General features: G+C 50.7%; 1 protein-coding gene across 1 annotated transcript in view; it reads left to right on the forward strand.

The window, feature by feature from the left end:
• The first annotated feature begins 1,673 nt into the window (after positions 1 to 1,673).
• Positions 1,674 to 12,946, forward strand: part of Ptgis (prostaglandin I2 synthase) — a 35,615-nt gene continuing 24,342 nt past the window's right edge. Inside the window, exon 1 of the mRNA XM_028769717.1 lies at positions 1,674 to 1,935. Coding sequence (XP_028625550.1) covers positions 1,859 to 1,935 — 77 coding nt within the window. The 5' untranslated portion in view covers positions 1,674 to 1,858. The remainder of the gene's footprint in view (positions 1,936 to 12,946) is intronic.

The following is a 12,946-nucleotide window of genomic DNA, read 5'->3' on the forward strand; positions in this document are numbered from 1 at the left end:
TTGCTTATCAGATCAAGTGCAGAGGCCCTGCAGCGTGTGGCCACTAAGTAGCAGTGTGCTCAGAAACAGCACTAAGACAAGGGACGAAACTAAAAACCAAAAGATACAGGGCAAGAGGCCAAATCAGCCTGGACCACAGACATACCAGCACAGAGAAGGCTGGCTTGTGCCAGCTCCTCCCTGCTTAGCTGCGGCTGGGAGCTCAGGCAGAAGCAAACACTCTTCCCACCCAGGCTGCCTGCCTTCCTCTCAGCTCCTGACAGGGGCACAGCTCAGAAATGTTCATGTGGGCCCAATAGGTGGCATAGCATCTCATATTCATCCTGACAGAGGAATAGACAAAGTTGTGGCGTCTGTCAGCTTGACTTGTGAACATATAACAGACCCTCATGCTAACAGCCCAGGTCTGGGGTCAACCTGGGGTGTCAGTCACCCTCCTGCAAAGTAGAGAAAGACTAGCAAAACTCCCACTGCTGAATCTACCTATCTGCTTACCCTCTGTCCTTTGTCTCATGGGTGTCTATAAATGTTAAGACCTTCCATAGCCGTGGCGAAAGAGAATGGGTCTTAGCCTGCTTTGGTCAATACACAAGTCCATTCTCCTTGGTTAGTCTGTATTTCCTGATTTTTTCAGAAATACAGAGAAACCAGAGTAGTGGGCTTTGGACCTGAGTCTCAGGTAATCAGCTCGCTCTTTCGGAGTGTGACCAGAGCAGAGGACAAGGTCTACTGGTAGAGTGGCCTCAGCAAACGGCCTTGGTCTGTGGGGACCATGTAGGAATGCGGCTGTGCTCTGGGTGACAAGGAGCCATGGTAGACAAGGAGCTCTGGGCAGGCATAGGGAAAGTTCTGGTAGTGTGTGTGTGTGTGTGTGTGTGTGTGCGCGTGCGTGCATGCGTGCGTGAGAGAGAGAGAGAAAGAGAGAGAGAGAGAGAGAGAGAGAGAGAGAGAGAAAGGAGAGACTGGGTTCTATGGAGCTCAGACTGGTTTCCAACTCACTGTGTAGCCAAAACTGGCCTTGAACTCCTAATCCTCCTGCCTCCACCTCCCAAGTGCTGGGATTACAGGCCTGGTAGGCAGGCTCAGCTCTGGTATTGTGGGGAGGCGTGACTACAGAAAATGAGCTCAGAAGCCAGAGGGTTTGGGGTAACAACTTGGGGGGGAGAGGAACAGATGGGGACATACAGAGAGAACAAGTGTCAGGACTGGGGTGAGGGGCCCAGCTCCACCTTTTCCTAACACTGGGAGAAAGTTCTGTAATCTCCTTTTCTTGGCAGACACATTGGCTGCTCTCCGATAAGTACAGCCCTGACCATTGGTCTTGGAAAGAAACTCTCCTCTAGGCTAAGCTCTCCCAGAGTGTTAAGTGGTGAAGTGGGGTGTGTGTGTGTGTGTGTGTGTGTGTGTGTGTGTGTGTGTGACTTGACTCCCTAATGTAATATGACCACAGACTGGATCCCGAGGCCCTGCTGCGATCCCCATCACAGTGAGGTCTGTGGGCATGGGGCAGTCTTGAGTGGCTTTAGTTCCCGATGAGGTGGACAGGGCCGGCCTGGGGGATGGGCTGGGAACCGTGGTTTGCAGGAATGTGGCGGGAAGGCTCCCCTGGTCCGCTCTCGTCCAGTCTCCTCCTCTCTGCCCCCTCCCATCACCACCAGGGGCCCGCCTCCCCCAATCCCCTCTCCTTCCCTCTGCGGCAGCCCGGCCACCCCTCCCTTCCCGCTCCTCCCTCTCCATCCCACGTTTTCCAGCCCGACCCCTAGAGTGAGGGCCTTTGGGGCTGCTGGGCTGAGGATCTTGCGGTCCGGTATTGGTGGCGGTGACCTGTTGCTACCCTGCAGCCGCGCACCCTCGAGCCATGTCCTGGGCCGCTCTGCTCGGCCTCCTGGCCGTGCTATTACTGTTGCTGCTGCTGCTGAGCCGCCGGCGTGCTCGGTGAGTATTCCCGGGACCCGCCAGGGTGCAGAAAGGAGGCCAGGTGAAACAGGGTCGGCGACGTGGGACCCGGACAGACTTGGTACTACCCACTCTGCAGCCTGCACGGTGTCCCACGCCCTAGACTCCTAGAGTTACTGTGGCTCTATCCCGGGTGGGAACGCTGAGACTGGGGATTGGCCGCGATGTCCGGCCAGGGTCACACTGATTGCGGGATTCCTGCTCATGGATGACCGTCCAATATGGGATCCAGGACATACCTGCCAGCGGAGAAACCTGGGTAGAGTCGGACCAGACCCTTGGTCCTTAAAAAAGTGTAGTGCGTTGTGGCAACTCTGCCATTTAAGAGAAAAACTAAAAACTTTTCTTTATCCCAGGGAGTTCGCCTGGTAGTAGGTCTTTGTGTACTGTATTTAGAAATTAATTTGAATCTCACAGAACCAGAATACATTTGACTTAAGCCAAGCAAGTACCTTCTCACCCTGACTCTCCTTCTCCCGTCCTCAGGCCTTTCCTGTTGCTCGGTTTGGACGGAACTTTCCAGATTTAAAAAAAGGAAAAAAAAAAAACCAAAATAAACAAAATCAGTCTTCCTCCCTCCCCCCAGACACACACACGATCTCAGACTAGTTTGAGAGTTTCAGAGAAGTGGCAAGTGTTATCGCCTTCCGGAGGCTTACATCCTATATTCTTATAGGATGTTTGTCTCATTTAAAAGCCAGCTCTGGTCCCTGGCTGATAGCTGAATTTCAGACTCTGGAAGTCCATCTGTCTTCTCAGCTTCCAGGGTCTGGACTTGTCCAACCTCACATCCCCAGATGTTTCAGATGTGGAGTTAGCTCTCCTCCACAGACTCCAGCTCAGGAGTCTGGGCAACTCTGCTAAATGTTTACCTCAGAGCGCCTGAAAAGCCCAGAAACATAGAGAACTTGAGTTTTTAAACAATGTGTGAGTTGAGTTTTCTAGCCGTCAGCTCACCCCAGGCACGCTTCCAGGTGAAAGGTAAAACCGTGTATTTGCTTATCGGCCCCAAAAAGAGAGAAGGAAAATTCAAAAGCCACTCCTGGTAGGAATAGCTGGGTGCCTTTAGCTGTGGGCCCTCTCTGTACCAGATCTGTGTTTTCAGCTTCCAGAATTTCCTTTCTCATGCCAGATGTTAGAGGTGACATCACCTCACGTTCCCAGGCAGGTACACGTGGATTTCTTTATCCTGTCTGTTCATGTTTCGCCCATGGGCTTTCTGGTTTGTTGGGAAACCGTTCTTTTTAAAGCACATTATATGGATTTATTTTAGTGTGTGTGGATGTGTGTGTACCACGGCACACATGTGGAGGTCAGAGGACCACTTACCGGTCTCAGTCCTCACCACGTGGGTCCTGAGGATCCAACCCAGGTCCTCAGGTCTGCTGGCACACACCGTTACCCGCTGAGCCGTCTGTCTTGCCAGCCCTTACTTGTGAAGGTTTTTGTGTTTCACAGATGGTGCTTTGCTTTGCCTGCTGGGCTCTGTGGCCTGTACTATGCCCTGGGGCAGGTACAACAGCTAGGAAGAGGGTGGACCCTGCGAGGTAGGACATCTGAGCTATGGCCATTCTCCTAGCAGGGAAGGTCCCTGCCTGTAGGGCAAGTTAGTGTCCTCTGTCCCAGTTCTCAATGTCTAAAGCAATGAGATGATGGTGATGATGGTGATGATGGTGATGATGATGATTATGATGACAATGAAGGCATGGAATGACAGGGAAGGATAAACACTGCCCCCCATCCCCCAGCAGTGTGGTTTGAGCTGATTCTTGTTGGCTGACAATCTGAGAGCTCCTTTATCTTGGGATGAAGCTGGTCTTTATACCTCTGGGTGTTAGAAAAGAAGATCTTACTGTTGCACAAAGAAACACATAGACAAAGCAGGAAAAAAAAAACCAAAAACCTAGCTAGGTAATTTCTTTCTGGAAAAGGCTGCACCATGACCCAAGCCTGGCTGGCAGCAGCTTGACTAGCACCTGGCCATCTAACCTCGCCTCTAACGCTCTGTACTTTTCCAAGACACAGACCTGGCCTGCTATAAATTCACATGAGCTTCCCAGGTCTGGCCACATCCATCATTTCCATATGATGTTTGGCTAATGCTCGGATCCAGGCTGGGAAAACTCTAAGTCCCCTCTAAAAACCAGTAAAAGCATCATGTAAAACAATATGTCGGACTTTCAGAAACTCCTCCAAGTGGACCGATCCTCTTCCTTAGTTTGATATAAAAGTGCGTTGACCTCATGTCAACAGAGTCGGTGTTGGCATCTTCTCTGGAACTTCCATTTCCATGACCAAATTAGGTGACGAACCAAAACCAGAAAAGGATTTGGACCTGAACGCCTGTGGTGTAGGAACTTCTAGGGGTGCAGCGATCCTCTGGGGTCTCAGTGGTACCAGGGAGCTTTAGGGGCCTGGCCATCGCAGTTCATGCCGTGTGGTGGGGCCATGGCCCTCACCATCTTGATGATGTCACACTGTTGCCTCCATCCTGATAGGTCACCAGGTAAGATGGGAACAAACCTCCTGGTTACGTTTTCATTGCTATGAGCTCAGTTCTATGAGGAAATGGGCCTGTCCCCATCAGGGCACACATCGTGGGATCCATGCTTTTCATTGTCTGTCTCAGGGTGGACTGTCAGGCTTCAGAGTGGACTGTCAGGCTCAGGGTGGACTGTCAGGCTCAGGGTGGACTGTCAGGCTCAGGGTGGACTGTCAGGCTCAGGGTGGGCTGTCAGGCTCAGGGTGGACTGTCAGGCTCAGATCTACACTAACAAACTGAAGAAACAAGAAGGAATTTCCTGGTCCCAACCCAAGGCAAGAGTCTCTGCGTCTCACCACAGATTCTAACTGGGAGTCAAACAATGCTACGTGGATATCGTTTTTATGAAGTCTCCTAGGCTCCTATAGGCTGTTGCTGGGCTGGGAGTCCATGAAGGAAATGAAAAGAACCCGGAGGTGCGCCCAGTGCCTGTAGGGGGCGCTATTTCTCTGGAAGCCCATGGAGAAACTGGGCAGGAAAGTGCGTGACCTTGGTGAAAACCTGTCCGACCTGCGCGAGTGGCCTGAGACTACTTTGTGGCCCTTTCTGGACTGGCAGGGTTTTTTTCCCCCTACATGCATATCTGTATACCGTGTGTGTGCCTACGGCAAAAGAAAGCATCAGATTGCCAGGAACTAGAGTTACAGGTGGTTGTGAGCCCTCCTATGGCTGCTGGGCACTGAACCTGGGTCCTTTGAAAGATCAACAAGTGCTCTTAACCACCGAGCCATCTCTCTAGCCAGCACTGACAGGAATTTAAGCCTCCGAGGAACCAACTTGTTAAAATAGTTAATCTGGTGGTGGTTTTCTTCAGTCACCGAAGCAGCTGCCTGGGACCACGTGGTTCAAGACAGTGTTGGACCTAACCATGTCTCTTCTTCCTTCCACCAAACCTGATCCAAAGTCTCCCAGGTTCTCTGAGGGAACAGGTTGGAAAGGGACAGAAGGAAGAATCCCACACCCAGAAAAGGACGATCAGAAGTTATATTTTGGAGGTCTCTCAAATTATTCAATCTCTCCTTTGGTAGGGCAAGGAGGGGCATTTTGAATGAAACGGAGGAACCATCTGGGGGAATTTATTTCCTCCACCACCCCTTTTTGGCCTGATTATTTTACATTCCAAACCTTAAAGCTCACGGCCACATTCTAAGGAGGTTTCTGTGTCTAAATACAGAATCTACTCACTGTAATAGTTTCCTGGGCCCTTCACTGAATTGTTGAGAAAATTTCCATCCTGGGATTATTACTGATTAGAAAGACTCTCATCTGCCCAAGACTCTGTGGGCCAGGGCAATAGGCCACAGGGTATGTCTCCCCCAAGGGAAAGACTCCAAACACTCTCTCAGGTGGCTTTGAAATACGGGATGAACCTCAAAGTTGTCAGAAGAGAATAATCTTGAGGTCTCACAAACACACCAACAACATGAAAGTAACTAGGCAAAGGAATTGGTTTGTGTAAAAACTGTGCACCAGGACCCAAACCGGGCTGGCAAGCATGCCAGGGCGCCTTAGTGTTTACTCTAATGAAACTGTGAGTATGTCTTTTCTCCAATGGCCGGGGTCCGGCCTCTCAGTCTTTTACAGTTACGTAGCTTTGAAAGACTCAATGCAAAGGATATGAAGGACAGGTGTGATGGGGTCAGCTGTGGGTCAGATGATGGGGTTCAGCTGTGGGGGTCAGCTGTGTGTCGGATGGGGTCAGCTGTGGTCAGATGGGGTCAGCTGTGGGTCAGATGGGGTCAGCTGTGGGTCAGATGGGGTCAGCTGTGGGTCATCAAGTTCTGGGAATGATGCAGTCTCACCCAGTAGGAGAATGAAAAGATTTTCATAAAAGTTTTACAGGGTGGGGGGCGATTTATGAAATATTGGCCCTTGGTGGGCTACCCACCTTGTTTTCTCCCTTCCCAAGACATGGTTTCTCTGTGTAGCCCTAGCTGTCCTGTAGACCAGGCTGGCCTTGAACTTACAGAGATCCACCTGCCTCTGCCTCCTAGTGCTGGGACTAAAGGTGTGCACTTCCACCACCGCCACCAGGGCACTAGCTAACTTTTTATAGAAACCAAGACCAAAACATTTCTCTAATGGGCACCTGGGAACGATGAGAAGGCTTTGGGAGACACGGGTATAGGAGAGCCTGACTTGCCTATGGGCACTCTGGTTACTCCCGTTTAAATTTTTTTTTTAAATGTATGTATGATGTTTTTGCCTGAGTGTATGTCTGTAAACCATATGTGTTCAGGGCCCGGAAGACGAAATCGGATCCCCTGGAACTGGAGCTACAGATGGCCATGAGCCACTGTGTGGGTGGGAAGAGCGCAACCTGGGTTCTCTGGAAGAGCAACTGGTGCTCTTCACTGAGCTCTCTCCCCGGCCTTGCTTGCCCTTTTGTGTAGAGGAGGATGGAGGCTCAGGGAGGCCACGGAACTTGCTCACGTTTCAGCCCTGGTTAAAACTCTGGGTTCCAGGCATTTTCCTTTCCCTGGGACAAGCATTCCTTTCCTTTCCTTTCCTTTGCCTTGTGTTGCTTCACTGATCTGACCAGTCAAAAATCCCAGACGATAAGAGCCACAGCTCTGAACCAAACAGTTCCAAGGAAGGAAAAAGATGGGTGAGCATTGGAAGACATGTGCGTAGGCGGGTGGAAATACGTAAGGCTGGTTCCCTCCCTACCCCATTCCTTTCTCCTGACCGAACCTGGGGGTGACTTCTACACCGCCCCCATCAGACAGCGGAGGCTTGAAAGGCTACATAGAAAGTATATTCCATACCTGTCCTTTGATTCCCCAGGATCTGCTTGTCCTAGCAAAAACTAGACTCCGCCAGTGCATTGGCAACCATGTCTGCCCTCCAGCACTTACAAAAACAAAAACAAAAAAATCCAAAAACGAACAACAACAACAACAAAAAAACTCTTTCAATTTTTTTTTTTTTAAATAAGAACTTTAGCCAGGCAGTGGTGGCGCACGCCTTTAATCCCAGCACTTGGGAGGCAGAGGGAGGCGGATTTCTGAGTTCGAGGCCAGCCTGGTCTACAGAGTGAGTTCCAGGATAGCCAGGGCTACACAGAGAAACCCTGTCTCGAAAAACCAAAAATAATAATAATGAAAATAAGTAAAAATAAAATAAGAACTTTTTTTTTAAGTGGCTCACCACAAAGCAGGTCACAGTTACAGTCATTTAACAGGGTGCTGCTGTGCTTGTCCTGCGACACTGCCCTCAATCTGGGAGTTCACGTCAGTAATGAAGACAAAGACAACGCAGGCCGCCTTGTACCTGAGACTCTTTCGTTCTCAGATGCTTTGTGCTGTCTTTTCAAGTATATATAAGCAAAGGTTGGTCATAGGAAATGCAGCAGAAGTGTCCTGGGGTTCTCTACTGCACCACACGGGTCTCCTGATCTCCACACTGAGTTAGACAATGTAAACTTTGTACAGACAGAGGATTCAAATGCACCTAGGGAGTAATCTTTCGCCCCATATTTTGTTTAAAATATTTCAGATGTTATGATGTTTTTACTCCTAAGTGTTTCAGAACATGTATCAAAAACAGTCTCAATTCCATGATCCTGTCCAAGTAGAAAAACAATTCTCACTAACATGCACGCCCCCATCCAGACTCAGATTTCTGTAATGCTGACAAGAATTTTAAAACCTGCTTTAACATCTGTGACTTTTCTCTGGGGATATCGTGAAGTTAGGTGGAGTTGGAGTTAGGAATCTCCAGTGTGGGCCCACTCAGTCTAGTCACTCAAGTGGTTGCCAGCAACATTCTTTTTTGTTTTCCAGGCCTCAGTTTCCCCATTGGTACTCTGAGGTAGCTTGCAGAGGTGTGTTCAGTCTCCAGTCACTTAGCGGAGTGTCTTTTCTTTGGACTGGGTTGGCTGTTTCAGGGAACACTGAGAGATTTCATGGATGGGACCCGTGGCTGAGGAATTAGCCGGGGGTGGGGGGTGGGGGGGGATTCTCAGTGGCTCTGAGGAAGGCGTGGCCTGGGCTGAACGGGAGGCGTGGCTTGGGCTGAGCAGGAGGCGAGACCTGAACTGGACAGGAGGCAGGATTTCTAGGTAGAAATGGATGTCTGTTGTTTTAACTAGCATAAGACAGAGGTCTCTTCCCTGTTCCAAGGGAGGAGATGTGGATGGGGGTGGGATGGGGTCGGTGGAGGGCTTCATATATACAAATCCAGTCTTCCAGTCTCTCGTGAAATTGAGAAAACATGGCAGACTTGGTGGTCTGTCCGTCCCTAAACCACATCTCCTTCCTCCTCCAGCTGCCACTCCAGCGCGCGGCTGGTCCGTCCACCACACGTTCCTCTGCAGTGTTTGCTCAGGCCAATAAGTAATTTGACTCCTGTCTACTTCAAAAGCAAAACCCAGACTAAGAACCTGCAGCGAGAAGTTTGTGCGCTGCTACGGCTGCTTTTCTCTAAGGGTTTGTTTACATTTGTTTATTTATGTTTGTGCGTGCAGGCATGTGCCCACGTGCGTGGGTATTTGTGCTGTGCCACATGTGCGTCCGTCAGAGGGCAACTCGACGGAGTTCGTTCCCGCCTTCTGCCTCTGGGTTCTGGGCATTGAATTTAGGTTGCCAGGCTTGGTGGCAAGCGTCTTTGCCCACTGACCCTCAGTGGCCCTTTCTTGTATGCACACAGGTTTGTGTGTGTGCTGTGTCCCTATGTCATGGAGGAGGCCAGAGATAGATACAGAATTTCGTCCTCAATTGCTTATTTTTTGAGACAGTCTTTCACTGAGTCTGAAGCTTAAAAAGCAGATATGTCTGGGTTTTTTTTTGTTGTTGATGTTTTTGTTTTTTGTTTTTTTGTGAATGTTGATATTAAACCCTCTCCCCCTTTTTTATTTTTTCTCATTTCTTTTCTCCTTCCTTCCTCTTCCTCTTCTTCCTCCTCTTCTTCCTCCTCTTCTTCCTCCTCCTCTTCCTCCTCCTCCTCCTCCTCCTCCTCTTCCTCCTCTTCTTCTTCTTCTTCTCCTTCTTCTTCTTCAGCAGAGTCTCAAATATCCCAGGCTAACCTTGAGTGTGACCTGCCTCACCTCCTGTGTGCTGGGGTCCCAGGGGTTTACAACCACACCCAGTTTATTCATGCTGAGGATGAACCTAGGGCTTCACGCATGCTTGGCAAGCGATCTACGCACTGAGCCAGGCCTACTCGGCTGCCATATTTTTTTCTCTAATAGGCAGTGAAGGGGGCGGAGCAGGGCAGGCGGGGAACAACATGGAGCAGGTTAAGGAGAGCCTGTGTTAGTGGCAGATAGGAATCCCCAGAGGCCTGCGGGTGCACACTTACTCGGGTAAGTAAGTTAAAGAGGGAAGCTGGGCTCCCTAACCAGCGGAGTGGAACTGAGCCCTGTTCATTCCCAGCTACCTCTCCCAGGGCCCTTTCTTGCTGTGCTCGGAATTGAAGTTTGCACAGAAAGGTCGGGCAGCCTATCAATGTTGTACCGTGGATTGAGCCAGCCTCTGAGCTGGTCACTCCAGAACTCAGCCTGCTAGAACCGTCTCAGAGACTCTGGGAGGCAGGCTTTTTCACCGAGTCTGTGTGCACAGTTTATTCATGGGATGTGTATTGAGTGCCTACTGTGTTCTGCGTCTGCAGTTCTCAGAGTCCAAGTGAACACTAGGTCCCCTGCTCTCTTGAGGACTCAGTGAGGACACTGTTGTCAAGCCAGGGTTGCCTTAGAGGGCCTGACAGCCACTACTGGACTCCCTCCTCTGGTTCACAAAGTCTATGGCAGAGCTGGTCCTGGGGTCTGTGAGTGAGAACCCCTCAGAATCTAGAGACCCCCTACCTGGTGGGACACACTAGGAGAGAGAGCAGAGGGACATCTTGGTATGTGGAAAACAGGATGAAAAGGCCAAGTCTCAGCGCCTTCCTCCCCCAACTCCTGTCTGGCAGGGCCTCAAGAGAGTGAAAGTGTCAATTAGCTTTGGGAGACCGCAGGCTCTGAAATAGAGCCTCCTTCGCCCCTGCTGTCCGCAGGCTGAGTCATCCTGGAATCCTGGAATGTGGCCTGCACCGGGATTGGCTTGGGGTCCAGTGCAGGGGAGCCGCCAGCCTCTGGAAGGGCCCCGACGCCCCGGCTCCGGCTTCCTGCCTTTGTGTGCATCTTCTTGGGCTTTTCTGTGGGAAGAAGGGCATGGCCAGAAATAACACCTGATTTACTGTCCCATCACCACAACAGGGTAAAGCCTGGAGGAGACGGCCCAGGGACAGATCCTGCACATTGGCAGGCTGCTGCCATCTCTCTGTGACTCTATTTCTACATCTGTAAAGTGGGCGTACAGATGCTCAGTAGGGGTGACCATATGGGCTCTGGATGGAAACCCAGCACTTCTGCAGGGAACCTCTAGGCAAGGGCTTCAGTTTCTCCATGCCTCATTTTTCTCCTCTGTAAAATGGGCCTGTGGGAAGAACTGTTCCTTGAGGGGAGGAGGCATCGAGCTTTGGCCTCTTCAGAGGCTACCACCCAGCAAGGCAACAATGGCGGGTGCTATGGATAGTGATTCAAGTGTAGGGCGTGGCTCAGTAAGTGGCACCTGGGAGACTCCTGAGTCCTTCGCCCAGGTGCTCTCCTAGGCATCCCTTTCACTCTCCTTAGACTGACAGAGTTCACAGTGAGCTCTTTCCAGTTCATAGACCAGCAAACTGAAGCAGATAACAGTGAAGTCACAAGCTAGCAAGAAGTACAGCTGGGAACTGAAGCCAGGAAGTGTGGCGTCCAAGTTTGGGTGGTAACCCCTGGCCTTCCGGCCTCCCTTGCACAATGCATTGCTCTGGGTCCTGATCCTGGGCTGGTAGGGGTGGGTGCACACTGGCTACGGGGTTGTTCCTTTGCATGCCAGAAGAGCCTTCTAGCCTAGAGCTTCAAAGGCAAGGAAGAAGTTCCTGGCAGTTCTCAGAAGCCACCAGTACCAGAGCCATGCTGGCTTGTAGGTCCTGTCTGGGCCCGGGGAGGCCAGGCTTGCCTTCAGAAGCAGTCTGGTCAGGGAGTATTGGGGGGCTGGAGGACGAGGCACTTCCTGTGCCCCCTAGATCGTCTTTGTCTCCTTGAGTCTCCCTCAGCCTTGGCTATCTTGTCCCATACACCCCTGGCACACTCTCTAGTGAGGCTAGGGACAGCCAGATGAGGGAGCAGGGGGGGAGGGGGGAGGAGCCTGAGCTCCCCTGAATTGCTGGATGTGACCAAAGCCCTTCACTCTGGAAGTGGGGGAGCTGATGCCAGGCCTTTCCCCTTGGACAGTCACTGTGCTCTCCTGGACCCTCTCCTCTTGCCTCTCTGTATTGCTCTCCTATGTCCTGAAAAAAACCAGTCCCGGGGCTGGGAGACTCCTGCTTCAGCCCTTCCTCGGGATCCTCACTATATTTAACAGAGAAGCCAGACCCTCCTTGACCTTCAGGCCCTCGTGGTCTTCAAGGTCATCTCTGTCACCTTCACTTACGTGCTATCATTGCATTTTCTGCTTGGGCCACTTTAGTTGTGGTCTTCTTGGAGACCCCATAAGCACGCTGCCACCCGTTGACATTTGCACTTGCCACTCCCTCTGCCTGCAGGTTCCTCTCCTTCCCTCCAGAGTCTTCTTGCCCTTCAGGCCCCGCCCCCAGGAATCCCCTGCATCATTTCCATTCATCTGGTCTGCTTCTATCCTAGTCCCTAGTCCCTGTTCTGTTGTCTTTATTGAGACGCACTCCACATACCTTAAAATTCACTGTTTTAAGCTGTAACTCAGGGGTTTTAGTCCAGTCTCAAGGTTGAACAGCCTCTAATTCCAGAATATTTCCTCCCTTCTGTTGGCAGCTGCTCTCTATCTTTGTTCCCCAGGCAACCACTAAACCAAGCCTAGCCCTGAGTATCTCCTGGCTCTCTTAGCTTCTACTTAGCACCATGTCTTAAGGTCCAACACCACGTCTTTCTTCAAGGCTGAGTACTATTCTGCAGCACAGATATACCATAGTTAGTTCATCTCCCCATCAGTCAGTGGACCCAGGGATGTTTCTGCTCCAGGAAACAATGTGAGCAAAAGTGTGCCTGCTTGAACATGTTTCTATTTCTTGGGGCTAAATCGCTTTACCCTGCGGTGTGTTTAACCGTTAAGGAACTGCCAGGCTGGCTTCTACGACAGCTACATCTGTGCACATCTGTGTGGTCTAGTTCCTTCACATCCTTGCAAGCTCTTCTTTTCTTTTAACTTAGAACAAAGCAAAACAGTACTGCAGCTATTAGAATGGATACAAAATAGTACCTGGTGATTGTGTTTCCCTGGTGACCATGAAATGCCCACTGGTCATTTGGGCATCTTCTTTGGGGAGCATCCCATTCAAATTCTTTGAACATTTGATAGTTGTCTGTTGGTATTTTGAAACAGTCTTCATCAAAGCTGGTCTAAAACTCATGATTCTCCTGCCTCAGCCTCCCAAGTACTGAGATTCCAGGCC

Source organism: Grammomys surdaster, unplaced genomic scaffold (genome assembly GCF_004785775.1).
Source record: "Grammomys surdaster isolate TR1022 unplaced genomic scaffold, NIH_TR_1.0 193, whole genome shotgun sequence".
Classification (NCBI taxonomy): domain Eukaryota; kingdom Metazoa; phylum Chordata; class Mammalia; order Rodentia; family Muridae; genus Grammomys; species Grammomys surdaster.